General features: G+C 45.0%; 1 protein-coding gene across 5 annotated transcripts in view; it reads right to left on the bottom strand.

Moving 5' to 3' along the window:
• Positions 1-454: 454 nt before the first annotated feature.
• Positions 455-26,691, bottom strand: part of ACTN1 (actinin alpha 1) — a 91,073-nt gene continuing 64,836 nt past the window's right edge. Inside the window, exons 8-22 of one of the 5 annotated variants that reach the window (XM_055715950.1) lie at positions 25,471-25,556; positions 18,508-18,600; positions 17,151-17,381; positions 16,448-16,595; positions 15,725-15,875; positions 13,191-13,299; positions 12,528-12,668; positions 10,358-10,540; positions 9,490-9,624; positions 8,489-8,668; positions 7,436-7,582; positions 5,364-5,444; positions 4,735-4,800; positions 3,066-3,224; positions 455-1,336 (exon numbers count right to left, since the gene is read on the bottom strand). In XM_055715950.1, the coding sequence (XP_055571925.1) occupies positions 1,178-1,336; positions 3,066-3,224; positions 4,735-4,800; positions 5,364-5,444; positions 7,436-7,582; positions 8,489-8,668; positions 9,490-9,624; positions 10,358-10,540; positions 12,528-12,668; positions 13,191-13,299; positions 15,725-15,875; positions 16,448-16,595; positions 17,151-17,381; positions 18,508-18,600; positions 25,471-25,556 (2,069 nt within the window). In that variant the 3' untranslated portion in view covers positions 455-1,177. Of the gene's footprint in view, positions 1,337-3,065; positions 3,225-4,734; positions 4,801-5,363; positions 5,445-7,435; positions 7,583-8,488; positions 8,669-9,489; positions 9,625-10,357; positions 10,541-12,527; positions 12,669-13,190; positions 13,300-15,724; positions 15,876-16,447; positions 16,596-17,150; positions 17,382-18,507; positions 18,601-24,031; positions 24,118-25,470; positions 25,557-26,691 lie in introns of all 5 variants that reach the window. The other 4 variants (XM_055715953.1, XM_055715954.1, XM_055715952.1 and 1 more) reach the window with 4 other exon arrangements.

The raw sequence follows: 26,691 nt of genomic DNA, 5'->3' as shown, positions 1-26,691 counted from the left end.
TCTTCTGAATGTCCAATACAAATATGATCCTGGTCTCTGGAAGAATTTATAGTTGGAAGACATGATATCAAAAGCGGTGAGATACTCAATGCTGAGCATGGAACAGTGGATGAGTTTTTCATAGGTAGTTCAAGGTACAGTGGCTGTCTGATCTCACAGGTCTACTAACCAATTCTGTGCTGGTTTTTAAGCAATAAGAAGACTATTGTTCTTAGACATGTGGGTGTATCAGGGATGGTGAAAAATTACCCAACCCATTAAAGTGGTCATAAAGCTGTGAAAATTGCAACATCATTCAACAAGAATGAAAACGTTAAGAGGGAGGGAAGTATACCTTTAAAAGTATTGTAACTACAGTTAAAAAGCCATTAACTTTGGATTCTCTTCATCATGTTTGTTGTTTTAACTAAGTAGGATTAAACAATTTTACTATACAAATGAATGAAGTCTGGAGTTGTTATCACAAGAAATTTTTAATATGGTTTGTGACAAGCAATATCAAAGTTATCAACTCTCAAGCTTCATGTTGTGAAACCAGACAACTCGCAGCAACAAAAAAAGTTGTGCACTGATAAACATAGGAGGCATATTGTATTTTTTAATTAAATATGAAAACATGAGCTGTGTACATTATTTTTTCCCTAGAAAACACAGCAATTTCAAAAGTTTATCATAAAATATTTTCATGAAATGAGTGAACCAGCAAACACATGCACTTGTGTGCCTTCCCCCCTCCCGTGATAAGAGACATATGCAAATGCAAAAGTTAACAGAACAAGTGGTATTTTGTTGTTGTTTGGTTCTTTTTGGAAAGGATGGAATGTAACATTGTGCTTGACTTCCTATGTCACAACAAAAAATATCTGGTGCAGTATTTTAACATTTTCTTTTTAAGTTTCAATCTGGTGGTGAAAAATACCTTTTTCTATAATAAAATATGTCTGTTCTTTTTAAAATGTAACTTTTTTGCACAAAATAATTTTGTAAACTGTCATTTCAAGGGCAAGGTAGGTGGTGCCATGTCAATGTCCTCCCCCCCACTTAAAAATGTGATCTGTTATCTGAAGCAAAACAGGGAAACACAAAAAAGAGCGGAGCAGAGGCTGCTTTGCAAAGAGAAAGAAGGGCGTGTGGGACAGGGGAGAGGGGAGGGAGCGTGTGGTGGGACAGAAAAAAGTTAAAGGTCACTTTCGCCATAGAGTGCCGTGGAGAAGGACATGTAGTCCAGGGCACCAGGTACAGCATCACGGCCATTGTAGGGTGCCATTCTAGCAATGCAATATTCAGCCTGATCAGGAGGCAGTTCCCGCCGTAATTCATCCACAGTGATGTAGTTCTGCAAAGAGGACAAACAATAAGGTGATTGTTACTTTCAGAAAACTGACCTTCCTCAGAGCGACAACCACCCCCTGCCCCTCCAGACAGCAATCGGGGCCGGGACCCAACAACTAGACTAGCAGTGTACACCCACGTGGGGAGCTCTGTGCATACACCTTGGGAGGAAATGCAGTCACTGCCCACTGTTTGGACAAGAAAACGATTTTTACAACAGAAAAAGATTGTTTTTGCAGGAGAGATGCCAGCACACCTAAAGCAAAGACCTAGAGGTAAGTAAGGCAAGTTGTTGGTGTAAGACTGTGCCTTCCTGTGGAGGTAATTGGGTGAAAGCAAATGGCAGGACACAGAAACCTGGGAGCTGCCGATCCCTCTCTTCAGAGCAGGGAAAGGAGCCATCCCCACTAGCTCTGGCTGGTAGCACCAGCGCAGGCAGCAGACAAGCAAACACTCTGTATTGCTTCTGCAGGTCCCCCAACAATCCCTGCCTTTCACAGCAGACGTTTTTAATAAGCAAGCAAAACTTCTTATGTAAATTCAGCTTCTGGAGACTCACTGGGCTAGCTTGGCTTCTCTCCATGCGGCAGGTAACAGTAGCTGCCTGTTTGCTAACCAGTATGTTGTCTTTAGCTGACTGACTCATGGGCATTTGCAGTCTGTCTGAACAATGCTTCAGGTTTCACACCATCTCCTTCCCTCCTCCGTGACTCCCCCCCAGCGCCTTTCAGTTTAATGACTGGAGTGAGTAAGAGGTATTTTTCTTCATAATGAAGTACTGTCTGATTCATGTTACAGTCACTAAAGCATATTAAACACTGACAATTATATTTAACGTACTGTACAGAGTAAACGAGTTAATAAGCAATACTGCATCCAAAAGTACCTATTTATTCAGCGATTAGCTTATCTAAATAATGTGGAATTTTCATGCCTTGAAAGACAATAGGACTGTAAAGACTAAAGGACCAGTATCGTGGTTTTCTACAGTAATGATTTTGAAAAGATTTATTAGTGAAACATGGAAACCAGTACTGGATTTAATGGTAACTCATTACAATTTCAGAAATGGTATCTGACATTTAAAGTGAGATGAAAAAAATCATTAGCAAATATAGAGATATATTAACATTACATGAAGATGTTTGTTCAATTGCATAAAAGATTAGTAGGGACTGTTATATAAGAAAAATAAGATGACAATTTTTATCAGCTGGTTCCACTGATGATGCAAATTTTAAAAAGTTAATACTTTTAGCATCATCCAATTTCTGTGCTTAAAAGATGATCTCTTGCAGATACAGATATCCTCAATGAAAATCTACTATTGGTTATGTAACAACTGATAGTGACACATCTATATCTGAGAAAGGTCATCTCAAGTTTACAGCCATCAGTAATTAATAGTTTTTCAAGACTAATCAAGAACCATCTGTTGAATTTTTTCATACATTTTAAAATGACAAAATGCAACCAAGCTCTTAATTAACTTTTTAAAGCAAGAGTGGGGAGCAAAGTTCTGACTGACAACTGAAGAGGACTTTCAAGTGCCTTGGCAAGGCTGCTCATTAACCCACACTTAAGCCTTGCACTCCTCCAGCACTGCACAATGGTGGTGTGAAAATACCCTCCATGCTAGAGGGTGCTTCCCTCAACACTTTCTCTCAGTGACAAGATAGAAAAAGAAAAGCAGGAGCAATGCAGATGCAGGTAAGGAAGGTGTGGAGCCTGACCTTATCTCCAGCCAGGATCTTGAAGGAAGCCATAACCTGGTCAGCGGTATCTGTATCTGCTGTTTCCCGGGACATGAAGTCAATGAAGGCCTGGAACGTCACTACACCCAAACGGTTAGGATCAACGATACTCATGATGCGGGCAAACTCTGCCTCTCCCTGGAGAACAAGAGAGTCATGTAAGCCTGGACATTTTGGCAGCAGTGCTATGAAAGTGAGGAGAAACTGTTCAGCAGTGCATCTCACAGCTAGAAAAACAAAGCCAAATAGAAACCACTTTTTTTTCCTCTGTTTTCTTAAGCAGGATATTCTTTTTCAGCTTGCTGTTGTGTACAAATGTTTCCCACTCATTTGCCCTTTGGAGTAAAAGTCACAGCTGTGCCCTAGGATAACATCCATCTCCATCCAACTCTAGGACAATGCTCCTATCAGGAAACAGTATCACACAGAATTCAGGGAATCATGCAAATTTCTGTGTAATATATGTTGTCCTAGATGTCTGTAGCAGTATTTGAAGGTCTGCATTCCTCAAATCCTTTTATTTTTCATTTACTAAAAGAAAACTTCCACAGTTCTATTCAGCTGCCAGAACAGAAGCTCCCAGAAGAAATGTCTCTGGGGTCTTTAATAGTATCTGGTTCATCTTAACTAGACAGGCTTTGGAAAGAAGGACTTGCATACCTGGAGTGGCACAGGGAAGTAGCCTTTACAGGGAAGATCCTACAGAGGAGTTCGCTACATAAGTCAAAACTCTGTAGTGTAATTTTCTGCATTTTTTTTTTTTTTTGCATATAAATGGAAGATCATCTATTCTCATCTTTGGGACTCTTTCCTCCCCAGGTAAAGAGGAAGAGAGAGCAGAGCTGAATCTTCTCCTGGGAACAGGCTCTTTAACACATCTAGAACAGTATACCTTCAAGAGTAATTAAGGTATCTAATCAAATGTTACTGCAGCTTGGCACTCTACACTAAAGAGTCTGTATTTATACTGGGCTGATGAGTAAGATGAATAAACACTGCTTTGCCTGACAGCAGGAGCAAAGATACTCTGAGTACAGCTGAATATTTCTGCACTACTCTTTTCCTGCCCCTTGATGAGCATCAGTCGTTGGTGAAGCTCTTTCTATTACTTATTGTGCCTCTGAAGGTGCCACATGTTACCGTTCTGACTATGCAAGTACTCTGGAGAGGGAAAAGCTATGGGGAGGATGACTAGAACTCGAACTTATATGTACAGGAAGAGAGATGTGAAATAAATAGTAGGAATGAGAGGAGCAGCATTTGAGTGTATTCAGAAATCAGGTCATGTGTATTTCTAGATGAGTTCAACTGATACTTGGGGCTGGGGAGGCTGTGTGCACTGTGCAGAGTGCAGGAACTAATATAAGGAAGTTTACCATTTCTTCCACTTGTAGCTACTCACTTCGATAAATGTAGTGCTTATTTGAAATACACAGGAATTAGACAATTATTTCCATTTTTTTTACTTTCAACTACTGCTGTGAGACAAGAATTTTACATGTACAACTACTCTAGATTAAACATCCATTGCTGATAATTCTGGAAAATAAGGCTGTATTTACCTTGATTCACTACACATTCTCCCTTTAATTTTGAAGATGTCTACAAGAATCACTTTGAACAGGAGTGACAGAGGGCTCTACATTACCATATTGTAACCCATGGAGATAAGGCAGGCTCGGAAATCTTCACAATCCATCATACCAGTCTTCTTCTACAGGGAATGATGAAAAGATGGAAAGATGGAAAGATGGAAAAAGCCAAGACAAAAAAGGGAGACCAGTCCAGGGAGAAATGAACCCACATGAGATATTACAAAGAATGAGTTTCAGGAGGGAAGAGAGGGAAGGAAGGATTTACAGACAATGAAAAACAACAGAGGAGAGGTAGTTTGTGAAACCAAGAAGAAGCAAAGGTGATTTTGGACATGGAATAGTTTATACACAAGGAACATATTGACGATGAAAAAAAGGAATGAATATACCAAGCAAAACAGATTGAGGGATGGACAAAAAAGGGAGTGTGAAGTGACACAGAAGTAAATGGAATAATTTCCAGACATAAAAGGAATTTTCCCAAGACAAACAATTAGGGAATTAAGAAGGAATAGATATCAAAGTACATTTAAAGAGGAAGTAGTATAGAAGAGTGATGTATATATAGTCAAATACAAGAACAGCAATGACAGATGGATTAAGACAAACAAGAAAAGAAAGGAAAAACTGTTATTTTTTCACAGTTTAATATCTGGCTGTGTTCACCACTAGCATTCAGTACCTGTGCATCGTTTCCAATATCGTAACCCAAGCTGATGAGACAGGCTTTGAATTCCTCAGGGCCAAGTGTGCCGGAGTGGTCCTGGTTATGCGGTGTGCGCCAGGCAGCAGGACATGCAGTGCCAGTGGGGTGATGGTGTGGGGCAGAAGGAAGGGGGACAAAGAGGAGATAAAAGGGAGGTGAAAGGACAACAAACAGGTGCACCATGCAGTGGGTGAGGAGAGAGGGAGAGGAAGAATGACATGCAGATAGAAAGACAGGGAAGAAAAATAAAAAAAGTGCACAACATTAGATATCACAATGACATTTCAGGATGTGCTAAAAATGCTCTTGGAACAGCTCCTCCTCACAGAGCTCATCACATCTTGAGAGCATTTGAATGACAAAACCAGTTGATACTCAGAAGCCTCAAGATCTCCATCTCCCGAGTGAATTACTTGTGTCACCACTTGTTATCCATAGTGTCAGAAGCCCTGTGTTTGACTAGTAACCCGGAGTGCAGGTAAGCAGGCAGAGGCAGTGAGAAGCATTGCCTTAATCTTCTAGTCAAAAGTCCCACTAAAGGAGTAGGTGAGGGCAGGTATGTTTGGAAACACGCCCAGGGAAGCTTAGCTGTCAGGGCATCCCAGGAACAGACAAGGAAAAACAGCTGAAGCTCAGGGGAGCAGTGTTATGGCTGTATTTGTGAGACCTGCACATGAGCCGAAGCTTTGACTGGCAAAGCTATTTCAAGTGCTCAGCTCTGCAAACAGCACTGCTGTACAGCACAGCACTACACAGCTTGGCAGCTGCTCTTCCCTTTGCTCATTCCCCACATCCCCCAGTGTCTGGATGTACCCATCAAACTATACGTGAGCTACCACGCGAACTGAGACTCCCCATCCACCCTGCAGAATTTTAGCTCAGGACAGCCCCCAAGCACTGAAGAGGCTCTGCCTGCCACCATCATCTCTGGCCAGATCAAGGAAGCTACAAGACAGGATGGTGGGGCCAATTCCAAGCAACCTTCCTCAAAAAAAATCAGCTTTTGAGGTCAGCATTAAGCCTTCGTAAATCAAAACACAGCTGAAGATGGGAAACCCATGTTCTCTATATGTTATCATACAGACTGGTGTGGAGCAAGGGGCAAATGATATGAAGGTCAAAATATAAAATCTATAGGGCTTTATGGGTTCCTCTGCTAAGAAAAGAAGCCAATGGTTTTTGTTAGGCAGCTAGAGAAGGGCTGAAACAGCCAGTGTTCAGCAATCTGAAAGTGTTGCCAGTCTCTGAGGGCAGACTGCAGCCCTGTTCTATGGAGACCTTTCACACACTCTGGCTGGCGTAGCAAGTGGTGGAGAGCAACCTATATTTGCATCACTGACTTAGTATCTCTGCAGGCTGCTCACGGCTTTCCAGACAACATTGAGGGGTTGATAATGGAGCCAGTTTCAAGCCTGGGCTGCTGTCTCTGCTTCCCTGCATGACACCTTTGTGACTTGGGTTGTAGAAGGAACAGCTGCAGACAGGCTGGCAAATTGAAGGGAGGAAAATTTCCTTTAAGGAATTCGAATTCCTTTCTTACTGCATGACTTAACGCCTTGGCATGTGTTTCCAAGTAAGGCAAGGCAGGCTTTACATCAGGGGTTTATCTATGTCATGCAATGCCATGGTGTGTATAGACTCTCCTGTTTGCTCCATACAAGAGCAATATTTGTTTCTTCAATACACATTTATATGATGGTATGTCAGAGTGGAGGATAGCTGCTCCAAAGAATTTTATAAATCAAGATAATAATCTCTCTCTTGGGAAGATGGGGTAGAAGTTTGATTCCCTAAATAAGCCTTCAAACTTTTCCATGCTTTAGGCTTTATCAAGAAATTTTGCAGTTTCCTGTGAAGATACACTTCTGCCAGCCTGATGATCCATTAGCAGTCTTCACAGGAATGACTGCTCCACAGGAGTGGTGTTTTTAAGGATGAAATAGCTTCTGTTGATCTAGTTTTATCACAGTGACTATTTACTTTTTATTGCATTGTGCAGTCTACATGGAAGCTCGTAGCTTACCAAGCTGCAGTCAGCACTGACTTACCCTGTCAAAATGGTTGAAAGAAGCCCGGAACTCGTTCATCTGTTCCTGGCTGATTCCTTTGGCATCACGGGTCAGAATCTGGTTTTCCACTTCGTTGATGGTTCTAGCAATTGTTGTTAGTAACTGCTCCCAGCCCACCCGGATATGCTGGAAAAAGAGAACAGGACAATTTTTAAATTAAAAAAGTACCACTTCTGCCTCTGAGGCCAGTGGATCTAATGTGCTACTTGTTTCAAATTAAATGATCCTGGTGGCCAAGGCAGAAGTCGTCCATTTGCTCACAAAAGCTTCCTTCTCATCTGCAGTGTGAACCAACCAGACGTTTAAAATCTGAATTCTGACTGAAAAAAAGAGGCCATTTCCTGATCTTAAGAAAGCCTTGGTCCTATTGCAAAGTTCCTTTGTCTTGTCAGAGCAACACATTGAGAGCCTTCAACACAAATGAGAATCAAACCCAGTGCTTCTGGGTCTTAGTTGGTCAGAAAACTCTCCTTACTAAGAAAATAAACAAACCACAGTCCTTGGAAGACATTGGTGCTCCACTGCCTGTGCTGTTGCTTAATGGAGAGTTGGCCAGAAACCAAAAGACAAGTTTCAAAGCCCGTCTGTGTTCTGCTGGACTCATGTTGAACTCCAATTGCTTCCAAGAAACCTCAGAAAGCCAGACTCCAATTTTAAAAAGCTTTTGTTGGACTTTTTCCTTCTACCAGGCTGTGGCAGCTCAAAATCACCAGCACTCCCTTGGTCTTTCTAATCCCAGCTAATAGGTTGCCACAATTGGGTGGCAGAAGAAATGAGACCGGCCAATTTTCAAGCAATACTGCTGATCTCATTCAGATTATGTCTGTTGTCTATATTTGGAAATATATTGGACTGGGTTGGCATGAAGTACAGCAAGGCAAAAAAGAAATTCAGCAACATGCTGTTTCATGCTTGGCCACACTGTCAAGCTCTCAATTTTCCTAAACCAGAACACATTGCTAGAGCTAGGTGTGGCTGATGCTAGCTGGCCACAGCAGATGAGGCTGGCTGATCTGCTGCCAAAACATTTACCTCCATGGTGTAGTTGGTGTGCTTGTTGTCAAAGATGAGCGCTTCCTGGATCTGTTGATGGTCTCCTTCCAGCTGGTCAATCTTTGGTTTGTAATTCACAATGCTTTTCTCATACTGCCGCAGGTGATTGAGCTGGTCCTCCAGGGTCCCATGCATCTCTATTGAAATGCGTCCAATCTCCTGCATTAGCAAAGCCAAAGGAGTTAGACCCCATTGGAAGGACAAGCTTCAACATGCTGGACATTTATTGCAGCTATTTCACACTCACACAGGATGATGATTAAAAAAAAGAAAAAAAAATATCTCATGGAGCAGTTACTTTAAATGAGTCAAGACAAGTGTCAGCAAAAATTTTAATAGAGCTGAACATTTTCCAAGTGAGGTGAGTCACATGAGATGTGTCTAATACAAGGATACAAAAGAAAAGGAAACTGCAGTCCACAAGCTGGTAATGTACCAAGCCAGATCTTTTTCTGATGTACTGTCTGCCACTTAGTCCCTTCATACAGACATATTTCTGTAATTGCCCTCTTCTTTACAGCTCCTGCCATCAGTTACAGCTTCATATTTTTCCACTTCATCAATTGCAATTACTTCAACTCAAATATTACCTAGAGAGAGAAGATCTCCCTTTAAAATGTCTCCTCTATATATGTTTGATATGCTAATTGTATTTATTTTGTCATGTGTATCAAGACCACTGCTGTGAAAGCAGTTACACAAAACATGCCTTTGATTTAGGGTTTTAACTTGCTGCATATAAACACAACCGTTTTAAGTGATGTTTTTTATTCCTGTACTAAAGAGTTCAGGGAAGAAAAGTACAAGCACTTTAGTAACTAGTGTCAATCTTGGGATTCTCCATATTTTCTATTGAAGTTTCTCTTGCTGTAACCTGAAGGAAGAATGACTGTGCCAGTGGTCAGGAAAGACCAAGAATAAGAATATCAGCGAAGATCACAGAAGAAAACAAGACTCTTTCAAAATCAGCAAAGCACTACCTCCATCTTTGTCTGGATCCAGGGTCCAATGACATTGGCTTGTGCACCAAATTGTTTACGGAGTCGTTCATTTTGCTGCTGGCGAGCATGTTCTTCCATCAGGGCTTGATCCCTCCTGGGAACTAGTTGCCGCACCTACAGCAAAGAGTAACAAAGTATGCAGTTTATACATACAAAGGCACATATATAGTAAACGCAGAAATTGCTGCGAGGAAGGGAGGAGTGGTGTTTGCACTGAAAACAAGCAGTCATACTGCTTAGGACACAGTGGGAAGGCTCATGGAATGCAAATCCTATCTGCTGTAGGATGCATGCTGCCAACTCATCTCAGGCCATGGAAGACGAGAAGCATCTTCCATTCACTACTATTTTGGTGGGTTTTGGTGGTTCGTGTAACTGAACTGCAGGACCCTGTCCAGACCTCACTTTGGTGATCTTGTTTGGTAGTAAGAACCATCAGCACGGCTGGTAGGGAGAGCAGCTGCTCTTCTAAGCTTACAGCCACAGAAGGCTGTAGAGATAAAACATCTGAAGGGCTGAATGGTGAAAAAGGATACTGACTCACATATCATACTTGCTTGTCAGGTCAACTGAGGACTGAAAGCCTCAAAGCTTTTAATTTAGCATCTTTCATTATAAAAATAGCAAGTAAAAAGGGTCTGACACCCCTTACACATTTATATGAAATATATCTTCCATTTTCCAAGTATGTGGCAATTGAGCTGAAAACAAATGGGGAAAAAAAAAAAAAGGCTCAGCAGTAAGCACGAGAGGGTAACGGAAGGGTAAATAATATACTTCCTGGGGCCCCCAGTAGTTAAGCAGCAGCATTCTTCCACACTAACTTGCAAGGTTGGAAAGAACTCACATGTTCCCATTTGCCATTGATCTCATGTGGGGTGATCGTAGTGTAAGGATTCGTTCCTGCCATGTTGACATGGTATGTCTGGACAATCTTTGAGACTTCATTGTGGATTCCCAGGATGGCCTGTCGCTCCTTGTCGGCATCTGGCAAAGTGGCTTTGAACTGTTCATGGGCTGTGGTTAATCCCTGCAGAAGGAAGGCAGCAGCAAAGGGACAGTTAAGAGCATTAGTTACTGAATAGCCTCTTCAGTAAATGTATCCCTGCAGAAGTGACTGCAAAAGCTTAGATATTCCCAGGATACAAAGCAGGCTACTCTAATACACTTTTCATGTTCTCCCAGCATCACTAAACAGGCTGTTTCAAGTAGTTAAATGATGTGAAGTCTCATTTTTGCTCTGCTTCTGTCCCATGTTGACCAATGACAGATCACATCCCAAAAAACGGTGGAATAATTCCAGCTCATAATTTAGGGGGGGACTCTTTCTCCAACACTGCTCAGGGACTGTCCATCAGCCCCTTTGGGAAGATCTGACTACTAGCACTTCCTATAAAGCAGTCACTTTACACTAGTGAAACTAGTGTAAATGTGCCACGCTTTTCTTGTCCCACTAGGTATCCGCTACTTCTACACCTAAGATAACCCCAGAAGAATAATAAGAGTCAGATTCAGTCTGATCAGAGCCAGTTAGAACTAGGTGAAGGTCTTCCAGCCAACAGCAAACTTGCGCAGGCAACATATGCTCCAGCTGCTCCTGAAAAACAGCTCCTTCTCCCTGAACACAACAGGCCCTTTCTGTTCCCCGTCTTGCCGTGGTGCCCAGCCTGTGCTCCAAGGACTGACGGTGGGGGCATGCTTGCTGGTGGTTTGTGGACAGCTGACAAGCCAGTTGGTCCTGGCTCATCTCCCACTGCTTCTACAAGCCTTTAAGGTACTTCGTCCCAGAAGCCTGGAAGATCAAGACTAGGGAAGCAAACACGGGGAAAGAGGCAGCAAAACCAATGGGGGACAGAGAGGTGTGTGCAGGGATAACTGAGGGAACAGTGTGGACAAAAGAGGGAATGAAAGTAAACCGCATGGCTGACCACTCTCTTACAACACACACGCTGTAACTACTTTTTGTAAAAGTGCTTCCTTACACGGTGACTCATTACTTTGCAGCTGCTGCGGTGGCCATCGAGATGTAATGCAAGTCTGGGGGCCTGGGAAAGATACTGCACAAAGGGATGATGGAAGTGCTTAAATGCTGTTCAGATTTGTTCTGCATTATGAAAGGCTTAACGAACGCCTTTGTTCAGGAGGGAAGGGTAGAAGAAACAAGTAGCAGCTCACTAACAGTGTTGATACCAAGCTAGGGCTATTTCACCACCCCTCTGCCCCCGCTGCCTGCATGGTGTCCTGTTGGGTGTCCCATTCACCGCCGCGCTGATGGCCACGTTGCTGTCCGCCATTTCTGCCAAGAGTTAACTTGGATTCTTTTCATGAGCCCATCAAGCAAGAGAAATAGAAGTCCCCAGTGCAACCCAGGGAAGAGTAACTCCTGCTCTCAGAGGCCTGAAAATCACCGGTAGATACCTCAAGTTGCTTTCATAACACACTTTCAGAAGGGGGAAAACTGAAATACTGTCTCTGTTGTCTTGCAGAAGGCAGGAAGTCTTTCACTTCAAATGGTAATCCACCACCAAAGTGGACAATTCTGATTTTTCTTGTGTTCAGCACCGAAACCCAGCTGCCAGCTCAACACCTGCCCTCACAGTACTTCCTATCACTTAGGACCAAATTACATGGACATGACATTACATGGGAAAACTGACCTGCAGAACCTGTGAGCAACACTAAGTTCTGCTCATGTGGGTTAAAAAAACCACACAGGACCCTAAAAGATTCTCTAATTTTCAGGCTTTCATTAATAAGACTGGACTTACACTGAAAAAACCTACTTTCAGTTCTTTGTGTCCAGCTAGGATGGTCTTAATATGTTTCATACCCATTCAGATCCAGGTTTTCCCAGGAAATCAAGGAAAAACATAACAATTTTTGTTTCTCTTGCTAAGGCTCACTCACTAGACCAGAAGCACCAAAACATGACCTACAAATCTGGCACCACTAGGAAACCAGGAGACCCCCAACTTCTCTTTATTCCAGCCTAACCGGTGCAAATGACTGCTCTGTACCTGGATCTCCTCAATGGTGTGAACAATGAATGTGTCCTGCAGGTCCTCCATGGCCCCTTCCATCCAGTTATTGAAAGGGGCAGCTCGTTTGGCATATTCCAGGTACAACTGGTCAATTGTTTCCAGTAGCTTCTCTGTCCTCTGGGTACGCACCAAAAAAGAAAGAAATTCAGGAGAAATGGTTAGAGAAGAATAATCACATAGATAGGTGGGCTGGCTGAGCTGCTCCTTCCTTTCAGACCTCCTTGGTGCTCCCAGGATGGCACTACAGTAAAAGTGTCTCTGCTGTTAAACGCTTACACACAGGCTGGATTTTTCCCTCAGAGGGAAGAATCTCAGGTCCTTTGAAATAAAACAAAACAAGGGCAGTATTTTCAAGCAGAACAAAATTAAAATCACAGACAGGTAGAAATAAATCTGAGCATATCTAGATATCTAGATAGAAAACTATCAGAAATAGTCTGAGCAAACAAATGACACCATAATTGGGCTGGAAGGGGAAAAGCAGGCTAAATATACTGAAATGTAGCCCCCATTTACAGTCTGGGATGTTATAGGAGTGCACAAAAGAGCTGAAATTCGTTGCTTGTGCCCACCACAGCTTGCTTCCCACAAATGACCTTCCCACGTAATCCCAAAGGTCCAACTGGTAACATGTCTCACCTCTAAGGCTTCTCTACGTTTCTGGGTTAGGGCACCCAGATTATCCCACTGATCACAGATCTTCTGGCACCTGGCATTAACACTTGGAGAGTCATAATAGTCCAGCTCACTGTAAGGGGCAGGGAAAAAAAGGATAAGTCATTAAAAAAAGACCTTTGGGAGGAGAAACCCATTAGAAATCTTTATCAGCCTTGAGGACAGATTCAGACAAAGAGCTCGTGGTCTCTGCAAGTAAAGTGAGCCAGGATGACAACAGTATCCAGTTCTGGAGACGCTGTACGTTATGGTACATCAAACAGAACAGAACAGAAGAAAAACAACCACAACCTAAGGCCTTACAAACACTGGTGCTGGCTGCCTGACCGGAATAACTTTGCACTGGGGGAAGGGAGTACAGACTTTTGCTCAGACTGGGAATAAACAGATAAAGTGCAGAGCAATATGCCCCTGTACGCTGTGTAAGGACATCATGCAGGCTAACTACCTGCATCTTGTACACGAGAATGGGCAGCAAAAATTTTATTATGAATGCAAAGAAACTGCTTAAGATTGTTCTAAGAGTTGCATAATATGGGTGGCAAGGAATAGCTAAATTATACAATCCATTAATTTCTTTAGGACAATCCCAGAATTACAGTGTAGGTTTCTCTCCTACATGCCTGACAGGGGGTGCTTTGCTGCCTATAGGCTGACACTCATGGAAGACAGGCTGGTAAGAATATGTCTGGGGAAAGGAGAGCACAGGGGTAACCTGAAGCTTGTGGACTTGTACAGCTTTGTGCTCTTGGTTCTGCACATGGTCAAAGAGGAAGAAACCTGCAGGCAGAGGGAGACTAGCTGAACTGGGAATCATCAGCCTCAGAAGAGAAAGAAGAGTGACTTACTGGGTCAGTGACTGACCCTGGGCCATCCGATGAGCATTTTTTTGAGCAGGAATGCAGGTTCAAACGTTTCTTATCGCCTCCTCCAGCCTTGTTTCTTCCCACCATTGTATTGCCCTCCTGAGGTGCGTGGGCACAACTGTTGGTGGAGTCTTGTGGTAAACTAGTCAGGAAACTGATTTAGGCTAAAAATAACTTCTTTGCTGGGTTTTTAATCCAGATCAGTTCCTTGATCTACTTTGCTGCAGAGCCAGCACTGCAGATGAAAGAACTGTTTCTGAAAGCTTGTCTCTTAATGCACCCCTGCTGGACCACTACTGCTGGGGAGAGGAACGTGCCGTGCCCCCAAACACACCTGGCACAGGCAGCTGCAGTTGCTTCCTCCAGACCCTCTCCATCTCCCTGGCAGTGTATCTCTGGGGGAGAAAAGGGCTCAGCCATGGTTTTTCAGGGCACAGCCTCTTTACCGAGATGGAAGATGACTTTTGGAAGGACAGCAGAGTCCACTGTTCCTACACTTTGGAAGAAATCATCTGTCCCGCAGCTTAGGGTCCAGCCTTCCCTGTCGCTCTTACAGCTGCAGCTGCTTTGGAAGTGGCAGGTCAGCTAATGCTTGCTGACTAGCCAGCCTTGGTTTTAATCTTACTGACATGGAGGATTGCCTTGAACCCTCCTCCTGTTCCAAGGTCAATCCTCCGGTGGACAAGGGAGCGATTCTGTAAATCTGTGTTGTTAAAGGAGATAATGATCTTGATCCAATAATCCTGATTTTTCAGAGAAAAACAGTCCTTCAGCCCAAGAGTACTGATCTCGGCCCAGATGCTAACTTGAGATAGGTCAGTGTGATATATAAATCTTTTTAAAATAGGAAACAAAGTCAAAGCCAAGTTCTTTAGACTTTTTGCCAAGAATCATGCAGAATTTCAAAATCTCCCTCCCTGTCCTGCAGAGGCCAGCTCTTTACCTGCCTGCTATCCCTAGCAATCAACCTCCTGCTGTGATGAGAACCCATTTCTCCTGGTAACCTGCCACTCCTCACTCCAGCAAAAGGTGTGGAGGTGAAGGTTTCCAAGCTGGGGGGCAGCAGGGAGGGAGCCGAGCTGCTCTGAGGATGCCCTGGAGCAAGTGCTGACCAAAGCGCACATGGTGCAGTACTCCTGAGGCAAGGGGCCTAAAGGTGGCAACTGTGACCACGATGGGCTCAAGCATCAGCAGATTTTTTTCCTGATAGAATAAGGAGGATGTTTTTGATAAAACAGAGCAAACCGAGAGCCTGCTATCCTCTGCTGTTCCCTTCTACTCCTGGAAAAGTATGACAGTGTTATAACTCTGAAACCTAGCAGGCACCAGTGGCAGGTCAGACTCTCGAGGGAAGGGTTCACAGCAGCGTAACGAGCTTCAAGAGGATGGAAACTTGGCTTGGGAACATAATTCTGCCGCCCCCTCACCAGCACCCACGATTCATTTGTTTTCTGGCCTGCTCTTCTGGTGCATGCAGATACTGAAGAGCAGTATCCTAGATACTGTTTGGAAACACTGGGACTTCCCAACATTTTTGTAGGGGGATGGATTTATGGCTCTCCAGAGGGCAGAGGGCAAAGCTGATTAAGCCTCCCTGGCCCCAAGGATAGGATGTGCACTGGGGTGCCGTACTTCAGCTCTTGTGCAATAGCAGCAATCTGTTCCACGCGGTCCTGGTGTGCAGCCAGGTCGCTCTCAAAGGCCTCGTGTTTCTTCAGCAGGGCCTTTATCTCCGAGAGGGTAGCAGTTTCATAATCCTTCTGCTGCAGCATTGCTTCCTTACCTGGGGAGGGAGCCAAAGGACAGGAGAATGAAGGACAGGCCCCGACGCCCCCAAAGCCAGCTCCCTGCCACCGAGCAGCCCCGAGGACCCTCAGGAGGGTATCTGCACCACTCCAGCCACCCTCCCCGAGTGCTGGCCAAGAGATGCACAGTCCTCGCTTTCAAACCACAGAGTGTGAGTTTGCCATTAACCGCAGAGAAGGGCACACAGTGCAGCTCAAGCCAGTGCTGTCACAGTTTATACTGGACTCATCTCAGTACGTGCAAATTGGGCTATGCCAGTCCTGTAAAGGCCAACTGCAGCATTTACTGTACAGTAACTTTTCCTCTGCTTTGTAGCTCTGTTCTATCCAAAGTTATCACTTTGCTAGTTAGGAAATGCTGACGTGGCTGCATGATGTAGCAGAACAGAGATCAAGCTTTTCATACATTATTTTCTAATAAAACAAGAAACAAATATAGCCTTATTGAGAGGAAAATCTCATGGAAGGACCTATGCACAATCCACCTCTGCCTCCCTACATAACGGACAGCACTGTATCAGGCAACAGGAAGCATGTAGGTTGGCATTACCATCTGTCCAGGACTCATGAATGGATGCCTTTTGCCGGAACTTCTCTGCCAGGTGATCCAGCCTCTCTAGCCTCCGGATCTCATTCAACAACCACTCCTCATAGCCCTTTTCAGCCTGCTCTAGGCCACCCCAGGCATTGTTTATATCCTGGAGACCGGAGCATGAGAAGAAAAGGCATGTTAGAAGATGGGGAGATTTGTTCATCAGCATTAGACTCAGTGAGCTACATGGCTCCAGCTGGTAGCAGGGAGTGGCCGTGGGCTTTTCATCTCACAGTGTTGTGCAGACCAGTCAGGACAAAGACAAAATGCCAGACTTAAGAGAAGCAGGACTAGCAGTGTCAGGATATACCTGTCTGCACAAGAGTCCCTCTCTAAGCAACACCCCACGTGAAACTTTAACAAAACCCGGTCATGTCTGAATCAGAAAGAACGAGGCACCAAGGCATCTCCTCATAAAGGCATGCAACTTGTGAAGACCAGGCTGAAACTTGTGAAGAGCCTCACAGTCTGGTTTTGATACAGGGAATCAGTGATCATGTGATTATCTCTTATTATGGCCTCGTTGAACTATATTCTGTAGGGTTCCTACCATAAAGCAGCTCACTCTGAAGGTGCGTATGCTCTGCCCACCCATGGGCAGAAGAGGACTCCCATTTTTTAGGCATGGTTGGGGTATACACGAGCAGTTACCCCCACTCACCGAGACCATTTTCCCTTCTGAAGGCATGAAGGCTGGCCTGTTGCTGAGCCGCAGCTTGGTCTGCAGGGTGTTGAAATTGATCTCAAGTTGGCACTTCTCTTGGACCTTGGGGGGCTTGTGCAGGCGGCGATAGTCCCGGAAGTCTTCCAGTTTCTGCTGCATGGCTTGCATGGTGTTCTCTGGGGCCCGGTTCTCCAGCCAGGGGATGGTGCGACGGATCCACTCCAGCAGCTGCAAAGAGCAATGACAAGAAGCCTTGAACTGGAAATTGTGTTAGAACAGCAGGTGTTGCTCTGCTCTCATTAGGGACCGCTTACTTCTATGTTTGCTGTCAGAAAGATTCTGCCACCAGCAGGGCTTGTAAAGAAAAGTTTGCCAACTTTGTTGAAAGTATTTGCTTTTTAATGAGCAGCCCATTCCCTACCACACTAAGTAGTACTGCTTGTTGCAGCACCGCCAATACAACAAGGCATAGCTTCCACACAATCAAGACCAAACTAGGTCCTCAGATTATGCTAAAGCTTTCCAGTTTTGTTGGACTGTTCAATAACTAAAGGATGCTGTAAGTCATATTATCTCCAGAAGTGTCTGACAGGAGAAATCAATTTCTTGCCTCCAGTTACACTTTTCCCACTGTAGCTTCCTTGAAGCCCGTGTTGCTCTTTGAATAGTCCTCCTTAGCAAACCAAACCTATCTGGGGAGCCAGCAAAATGCTAATGCAATGGTGGGCACTCTACAGTGTCAGTGCTTTTCAGACCAGGCTGAAACCGGGCTCCTGGACTATGTTTGCCTGTCTGTTCTCCATCTTCCCCTCCCTACTTATCTTCCACAAACATACTTCAGTCCACATTTGGTCACTTCTGTAGTTTCACAGCTGTCAGTCTGTCAGCCTCCTCAGTTAACCAAATGAGCTTCCAGCTTGTATCTTACACAGATTCTTTCCAACTATCAGCAAATGCATATTTCTTTCCTCAATTATCTCTAATTTCCATTCTCTCTGATCCAATTCCTGACTTTTGCAGTACATCAGCATACAATTTGCATGAAAGATGTTATGAAGTTTTATAGTCCTGAGGAATGCAAGTTAAACCAGCTTGATTTTTCCTTCATTTTCGCATTTCTGCAGCTGCTCTTAATGAACTGAAAAACTCAAAGCTGTTCTATGGAAGCTTTCTGTTTTAAAGTAGATTGCTCTTGCCTTTAAGCAAGTTTGATCTTTAATTTTTCTCAAGCTAGAAGGGGAAAAAACAATTTTCCAGGGGAACATGGGGCAACAGCATTCCCCAATATTAGTTATTAATTATGCATTAAATGCAACTCTTTTCCAATTACCACCTCCCAGAAACCAACACCTACATCACTGGCCAGTTTTTCGTAGTCTTCCATGAGCTGTTCATTTTCTTGGTTGACTGCCAGCACCTTGCAGATACGATTTGCTGCTGTCTCCGCCTGATGGAGAGAAGAAAAACAGAAGATGGCAAAGTGTGAAAAAAACCCAAAACAAAACTCAAGGCTTGCAGCTTACCTTCCTGCTACATACCTGCAGGTAAAGTCTCCTACCTTTGGCTCTAGCAACCTGTTTGTGCTTCAAAACTTCTGTCCTGATCCCTTTGCTTTCCATCTGACCTAGAATAACTTACTTTTTCCTTCTCAGGTGAATACATTGAACACATTCCTTCAGAGATTCTCAGCTCTACTGATCACACCCTATGTGTTGTGAGACAACCACATTTCTATGCCTTTTCTGAAGCTGCTCCTATGAGGGCCCCGTTGTTTGCTTCCTACCAGAGGGACCCTGGCTGCCTTTTTGCAATGACAGGGGTGTCTGCCACCACCTCCATTCCCCTCACCAGCATTCAGAGCTGCAACACCTGTAACTGAGTGGCCAAGCTGATGAGGCTTTCTACATGCTTTTACCCAGGAAAAAACTACCTAAACAGAGTTAATCCATACACCAGACTTTGGAAAATTCCTAATTTTGTTTGGAAGATAAAGTGGTAGATACTCCTTTTAACCTTAAACTCTGCCCAGCAGAGCTGTATTCCAGCCTTTCCTGTATTTCTGGCACTCATTACAGGGCCACCTCCTCCAGCATCTTGCCGCATGACACCTACCATGTATTCAGGGTCTTATGATCCAGCTGAGAAGAGGATATTTTTTTTCCCTTTCTAGGTAATCCTTCTGCTTACTCTCCCAAAACAAGTCTCACCAAAAAAGAGCATGTTGTTACTATTTAGGGTTTGTGTTTGGGGTTTTTTTGGTTTGTTTGTTTTTTGTTTTTTTTTCCATTGTGGAACCAAAATCTTGTTCTCTGCAGGGTACTGAACATGTTAAAACATGAATTTGGAACAAAGTAAGGATCAGAAAAATCCCAGCTATGAACTCAGGAGCAGTCTGCTCTGGAGTGCAAGGCACGCGTTTGGCACAGAGACCATACAGCAGGCTGATCCTTGCACAGCATGTATCTGTGGATATCACCTCCCTTTATCATTATCATGGTGCGTGCCAGGCCACCAAGGGTTGGAGGATGTGCCCTGATGGGTGTCAGGGGATTGCTCAGCACCCTCTTACCACAGTACAGCTATCGCCCTGGTGCCTGGGGCAGGTGCTAGAGCTATCCACAGGAACACTATGGAGTAATCCTCCTTACAGAGGCTAAGTGGAGATGAAGAGGTGAGGAAACATGCCAACACTACAGCAAACCAGTTGCAAATGCTGTGTCCTGCCCTAGAACTACCTGTGGGACTGATGTCAAAAGAAATTTTGCTGAGCTTATTGCTGGCAAGTTTCAACCTTTTTCTATCTTTAAAAGGCCTTTTATTATCTGTTTATTCAATCTCCAAGGCCATTTGAGAAGAATCCTCTAATTTTTGCAGCTGATGCGACGGCAGCAAGAATAGCAATAAAGTCATAGGCTATTAACGATGTATGGATTGCAAAGGTCCCAAGGGATCTGGCAATCTTATCCATTTGTAAGAAGCTGTAAAAACAAATATTCAGTCATCTGTCCCTTCACTAAAGTGGGCCAGCTAGCCGATACACAGATATTAACTAATTTAAAAATATATCAGAGGGACCTGCTGTTCAGGAGAAAGAGCAATTTCAATCGGGGAAAAAATATGTCTGCAAGAAGTGCAAACAATGGTTGCATTTAAGAAAGCTTGTATTTTGATCTATTTTTAACTGAAGTTTGTACTTTAATGGAGTGCTTTCAGATATCCAGAGAAAACTTTATAGACATGGGATGTATACAGACAATGTCAAAAAGACATTGCCAGAGTCCTACCATGATGTGCCTAGTGACTGCAGGGAACTGGTGGTGCCAAATGTTCACCTTGATCGTCTCAGGAAAGGAACGCCCTGCATACTCTTAACTTTCTTCTTTTTACACCCCAGGAGCTCACTGCAGCAGCAGCCAGCTGTGCAGGAGGGACCCCATTTCACAGAGGCATATTTACATGTATCCAACAATAGATTTTCTCCAGCTGCCCAAGTTTTTAAATATGCGTGTGTATATATGAGTATTGAACATCTGTCCAAACACAAAAGCCCTCTGAATGTCAGCAATTACGACATTATTTGTATTATCCTAACAGCTGAAGTGTAGAGGCTTTCTCTCCCCTACCAGTACTTGCTTCTCAATGGTCCTTGCCTACTCCAGACTGCTCTATGCAACAGTGTGCTGCTGCTGCAGCAGCGGGAAAGGCTCTGTGGCCACTATCACCATTAATGTCATGAGCAAGACATTACACCGGCTTGCTCAGAGAAAGGCATGGCAAAAGGATGCTAGTGCTTTCAGGTAACCTTCCAAAATGCCTCCCACAGTACTGCTAATAAGCTGATCTGTGGCGATGGCAACCTCAGTGAAACACTTTCAGGTAAAAGAAGAATGGCATACTAAGATGTTTATGCGATGCCAAGGCAGCTCCCCCTCCCTACACCTTCATTAGTGGAGTGGAAAAAGCCATTTTGGCTTCCCCACCCTACTAAAGGCAATGATACATTTAGGATGCTCACATTGGCTCCAAACAAGCTGGGATGCCCACAAGGCATGGAGCAACACTGAGAAAATGCACCATCCTGGGGCCTGAAAGCTGCAAACCTGTGTTCTCAGAGAACCCGTGTGGGCTGATCAGCTTTAGTGCAGCACAGTGCTGACACATTATACTACTTGCACTCAAGAGACTGTAGGGAGGGCAAGCCCAGGGCATTCTGCCTGATACCACACTGCTGCGGTGTGATACAAATGTGCTGTTTTGGCAGATTCAAAATGGAAATCGGAATAGCCAAAGTAACAGTAATTGCTCTGCCTTTTGTCTTTTCTATACCTCTCAGCCCTGGGTTGGCCTGCTTAGGATAGAAGTGGAGTAAGCTGTCTCTCTAGCTCATGGATCCAGGTCTATTTGCTGAGGAGGATCCTAAAGGAAGGCATTCCCACAGTGTGTTACGTAGGTAAGATGCCTGCCTGTTGCTGCCCTCTGGTCTCAGAGGACCGCTCCAGAACACCGTATGCCAAACACAATCTCTTAATAAAATGGTAAAACGTTAGTTAGAAATTTTCATCCCAGAAATCAAGTTTACAAAATATTAAGCCAACCAGTAGTTGCATGCATTTAGTGTGAAAGTCAGAAGCAGTTAGAAAACAAGCAAATGAACCAAAGCAAGTATACCTACAAATATATATATATATAAAAATGGCACAAAGAAAAAGCAGCCATCTACACACACATGTCAGGCTGGGGACCCTGTACCTTCAAAGGCTCAGTACAAGAGAGTGAAAGAAGCAGAAAGCAGCTCATGGGACTTCCCCTTCAGGACTGGTGGCAGTAATGAAAAATCTGAATGAAAAATGGAGCGATACCACAGTAAGTCACCTAACCGTGCAGGAGGTGGCAACACATTACAGTCTGGGCTGGGGCTGGCACTCAGTAATCACTTTGCACTTGCCCAGGGGTCTGAATCTGTCACTCAGCAGCTGGTTAATGTATGGCTAAGGCAGCTCCAAAAAGGAGCTCCACCCCTCCATCCAGGGCACAGTTGAGTTGCTGGCCCATCAGAACTGCTAAAAAAATTAATAAGCGATTAGATCTTTGATCTTTCCCGTAAGCCAGTTAAACTACATGGGACCGAAGCTTTAGTAACTAAGCAGCTCCATCTCTAGTTCTTGACCTAGCTACTTGGTTCAGGTCCTGAGGCAGTAAAAGGTTGTTTTCAGTTATCCCAGGAGACCTAGCATCCACCTAAATTGCTGATGAGAGCACGGGACCTGCTGAGCAGGTTTCCAAATTGTGGAATGGGTGCAGAGAAAAGGAAGAGACTGGCAAGAGGCACAGCTGCTCCTGCAGCAGGCTACAACCCTCCTCATATTGTGCTTCACTGTTTCCTCAGTCTGGAGTTCTTCAGGCTAAGCAGACAGCATGGAGCAGTCCCCCTGGGGCACCTGGCAAACAGCAGGCCTTACAACTGGGATGGCATGAGTTCTGAGACTGCAGCCTTCCTAGGCAAGTATCAGCTGGCCACAGCTTGCAGCCTGGTCTTAAGGTTTTCAAACTATTTACAAAGCAGGATCCTACTGGAAAAGTCACGACTACACAAATTATACCAAACAGGCAAGTCTAGTGCACTGCTGCGGGACGTACTCCCAGTTCCTTGGAAACAAGGCAGCATCATATAATTTTTACGGAACAGGGCAGAGAAAAAAACAACCACAACAGCTTGAAGTAAAGAGCTGTTCCCTAACCTACTGCCTGAGTTTGCCCTCTGAAAGCCAGCATCAGCATGGTACCTGCACCAACGCTGCAACCATCAGCACTGGTTTGTACAGAAGAGATGGACTCTTCTTGGAGTGGAGTTAGCCCTCAGGCTGGGCAACACATGGACCGTGTCTCAAACAGAAAAGGCCTTGCGAGAGCAAGAAGTTGAGGCTGGTGGAAACAGGGAGATTTTACATCTGTTTGTAACAAGAAGAATGTACCCTTGAACTTTGGATTTTATTGTTCCAAAGCCTACAATATGAAATGAGCAGTGATCTTGTGGAAAGGCTGCAGGCCAGCCAGACTATGGCACTGGAGGAGCGAAGGACAGACCTTTTTCTTCTATTCAAAGTACTGCAGGGAAATTGCTATTTTGGGGGAAGTTTGCCCGAAGGCGAACTGTGACCATTTAGTTCCTCTGAGGACAACTGTCCCACTGCCAGGCAAAGAGACTGGAGTAAAGAGGAAATGGAGGAAGAAGGACTTAAATTATGGAAATGGGCAAAGCAGAGGAGAAGAGAAATAAAACGCACAGGAGGTTTGGGAAACAGAGGAGAATGACCGGGGAGAAGCAAGGAATGGAGAAGCGTGTGGGTTTGGGAAAGCTCAAGGCCTGGTAGGAGTGGACTTTGTGGCTGGAGCACAAAAGTGCTACGTAACCAGCTCACAGATGATTCAGCCTAGGAGGAGACCGCTGACCCAGTGGGGTCGAGCGGGGAAGGCACGATGGCGGGTCAAGGAGGATGGGCTGCGATTTCCTGGAGTAGGCTGATCTGACTGTGGTGCTTCTGGAGGTGCATCGCCTGGCCAGGATGATGCCCACTGGTGACTGAAAGGGTACTGACTCCGCCAGAGCAGATGTTCATGCACCGCTCAATGCCAGCTTTACCAAACACCTTCCCCACTGCTGGGGGCTGACAATGGAGGGAAGGAGCAGCTCAGGTCTTTTGGGAAGGACGCTGACATCACATCTCTGGCAAGCCTACAGATCGCACATCCCAGCGCATCGCTGGGTGTGTTGGGCTTCCCTGCCAGTGCCCTGGGGCTGATGGTGGGTCTGGCTCGCTCGGAGAGGAGCAGTGGGCAGGGCAGGGGAGGGGAGGGGATTGTTAGCGGTAAAGTCTCACCTTCTGCGCCCCTGAGAAGGCGTGGTAGTAACATGAGACATAGGTCATTATGGCCTTCTCATCCGGCCTTAGCGTGCCTATAATATCTGTGCAGAGAAGGAAAAGAGGTTGAAAGGATAAAGTAAGAAGCAGCACATAGAATAAAACAAAACAATCATGGGTGGCGTGAGAGGGGGAGAAAACTTCCCATCATGCATTGCAGGACAGGCCAAACAGATTTCCATGCGGAGAGCTGGGAGTTCGGATCAGAAGGTGGCTAGCAGCGTTGGCTTGTGGCTCAAAGCGGCACCCCTCCCTCCCACCCACCCCAGTCCAGGGGGATCCCGAGCTGAGGATCCAGGCTCTGCCACCTTCACGGCTACGGGCCAGAGGCCTGGCCCGAGGATGCAGACAGGCTGTCTGCAGGTTTGAATGCCCGCACTCGAGGCCCTTGTGTATGCCAAGGAGCTAGAGATCAGAGCCCTCCTACGCGGTGCGCTTCCTACACAGATCTGCTCTGCTGCAACATGCACTGCCTGTTCCTACAGCACTGAAGCACAGGCGGCTGCTTGGTTTTGGCGAGAGATGTTTACAAGGTTTCACCCACAAAATGTTTTCCTTAAGTGACTCCAATTACCAGCAGGAAAATGGCTAAGCCAGACACAAGCAAGGACCCAACTGCCTGATTTCCAGCATGGTGGGTGAGAAAAGAGGGAAAAGAGAAACAAATGAACAAAACTAGGCATCTCGGTCATAATAGGCAACGCTCTGTTTGCAAAATCACCACGAACGTACTTGTTAGACGTGCTTTGTAAGCCCCAGGTGAACTGGGTCTGAATTGGTGGCACAACTGGAGAAAGCAGCACGTTCAGACCTTGAAACAAGGGTGTGGGAACCTGCGGCATATGTGAGGTAAAAGATAAAGCTTTGGGTATTCATTGAGCTCTTCATAAAACCACTAAGTCAGCTCTGTTTCTCCATCTTTGAAAAAGGAAAAAAAAGAAGTGAATAGGTATCATCATTCTTTCCAGTGGGGACAAGCCGTAGTGCCCTGACGAGCAGAGCATCTATGTGGTGGTCTCCACCTTTGTGAGACCAAGCATCCTAGCTCAGATTTCCCAGGAACAGGGGGTGCAGGTCCTCGACTGTCAGGGCAGCAGTTTGGAAGGCAAGTGGAGAAGGCAGAGCTCCCAACTCCTTTGGATATGTGTGTGCACCAAGGTGCTGGCATACTAAAGTACCACTGGAAGTACCACTGACTACAGGGAAATGGGACTCCTGGCTCCCTTGCCCCACATATTATGTCTGGGGCACCACTTTGAACCAACAGCCAACTCTACCAAGAACATAATAATAAAGATGCCCGTAGCTAGAGAGGAGAGAGAGAAAGAAAAAAAGGTTTGGACATTAGCAACGGCACCAGGTGTGCTCTGTGGAGGGAGCTTGGGATCCTGCGATACCTTCTGGGCTCCTGAGAAGGCGTGGTAGAAGCTAGAAACATAGGTCATGATGGCTTTCTCGTCAGGACGGGCAGTTCCAACAATGTCTGTCAAAAAAAACCTCACGTTAAGAGCATAATCAACTAATGGGAGAAAAGCAAAGGAAAGGGAGAACCAGAATCGTCCAGGAGGCCTGCTGGGGTACATGCTTGTCATAGCAACTCCACAGGGCTTCCCAGCATTTCCCAGAAGATGTGTCTCTCTCAGAAGCCAGGATCACCTTCCTGGTTCCCCTCCCTCATGATAAAATTGCTTCCAGGGTCTGACCAGACTCATTCAGCCATATGTCAGCATGTCTCATGTCACAGCACCTCCTCGTCCCGAGAACATTGCTGTGAATGGTGGGTTGACTCAGTCCAAACTGGCAGCAGGTTGACATGGCTTTTATAGACGTATTCTACTGCAATTCCTCCATGCAGTTCTTCAGGAAAGATCCTTTCTCCCTTCCTTTCCATGCCCGATCCCACCCCACACACCCCTTCCCCCCACTATTTCAACACAATGATGGCTTGAATTTCAAAAGACCCTTTCATTAGTTTCAGGGGAAACTCAAAGCCTCCAGGGATCAGAATTAAAGGTGTGGAGGAACGCACATTAGCTCCACTCCATGAGGGAGGAGAGTGATCAGAAAAGATCAGTGGGAGCTCCTGCAAGGGGCCCTCTCTTCATCAGTTCTAGCTTTGATGAGATCTGAAGCTAAATCTACTTATTTTGGAGGTGGCTTTATTTCCTACATAACGGCAGGAAGCACTTGAATCTACTCCAGAAACATCATGATTTTTTGTCACCTCAGCATGACGAATGCAGGGAAAGCAAGTCTCATACCTGGGGATGGGAAATACTGCCTAAGAATATGAACATCCTAGTTATCCAAATACAGGTTCACTGTAGTTATCTGTGATATTGTCCCCTTTCCCCCTTATTTAACAAAAGCCTTTAACTGCTTCTCCTGTCCAAACCAAGCTTGAAATACAGCTTCTACCATTGAAACCAGCTGTCTTCAGGCAAACAGCCAACAACCAGTGAACGATTTCTGGCTGTTGTTACTCCAGAGTTGCAGTCTTCAAAGTCTATTGCCAAGCTGGTCCTGACAAGGCTCTGAAAAGTAATCCTTGCTGGCCCAGTGGCATCAGGGAAGCAGTCATAGTCAGTAGCAAAAGCACCTCTGAACAACATAATCTC

This window comes from Falco cherrug, chromosome 7, assembly GCF_023634085.1.
Source record: "Falco cherrug isolate bFalChe1 chromosome 7, bFalChe1.pri, whole genome shotgun sequence".
Classification (NCBI taxonomy): Eukaryota; Metazoa; Chordata; class Aves; order Falconiformes; family Falconidae; genus Falco; species Falco cherrug.
Note: the sequence above shows the minus strand (reverse complement) of the source record. Positions and strands in the feature narration are given on the sequence as shown.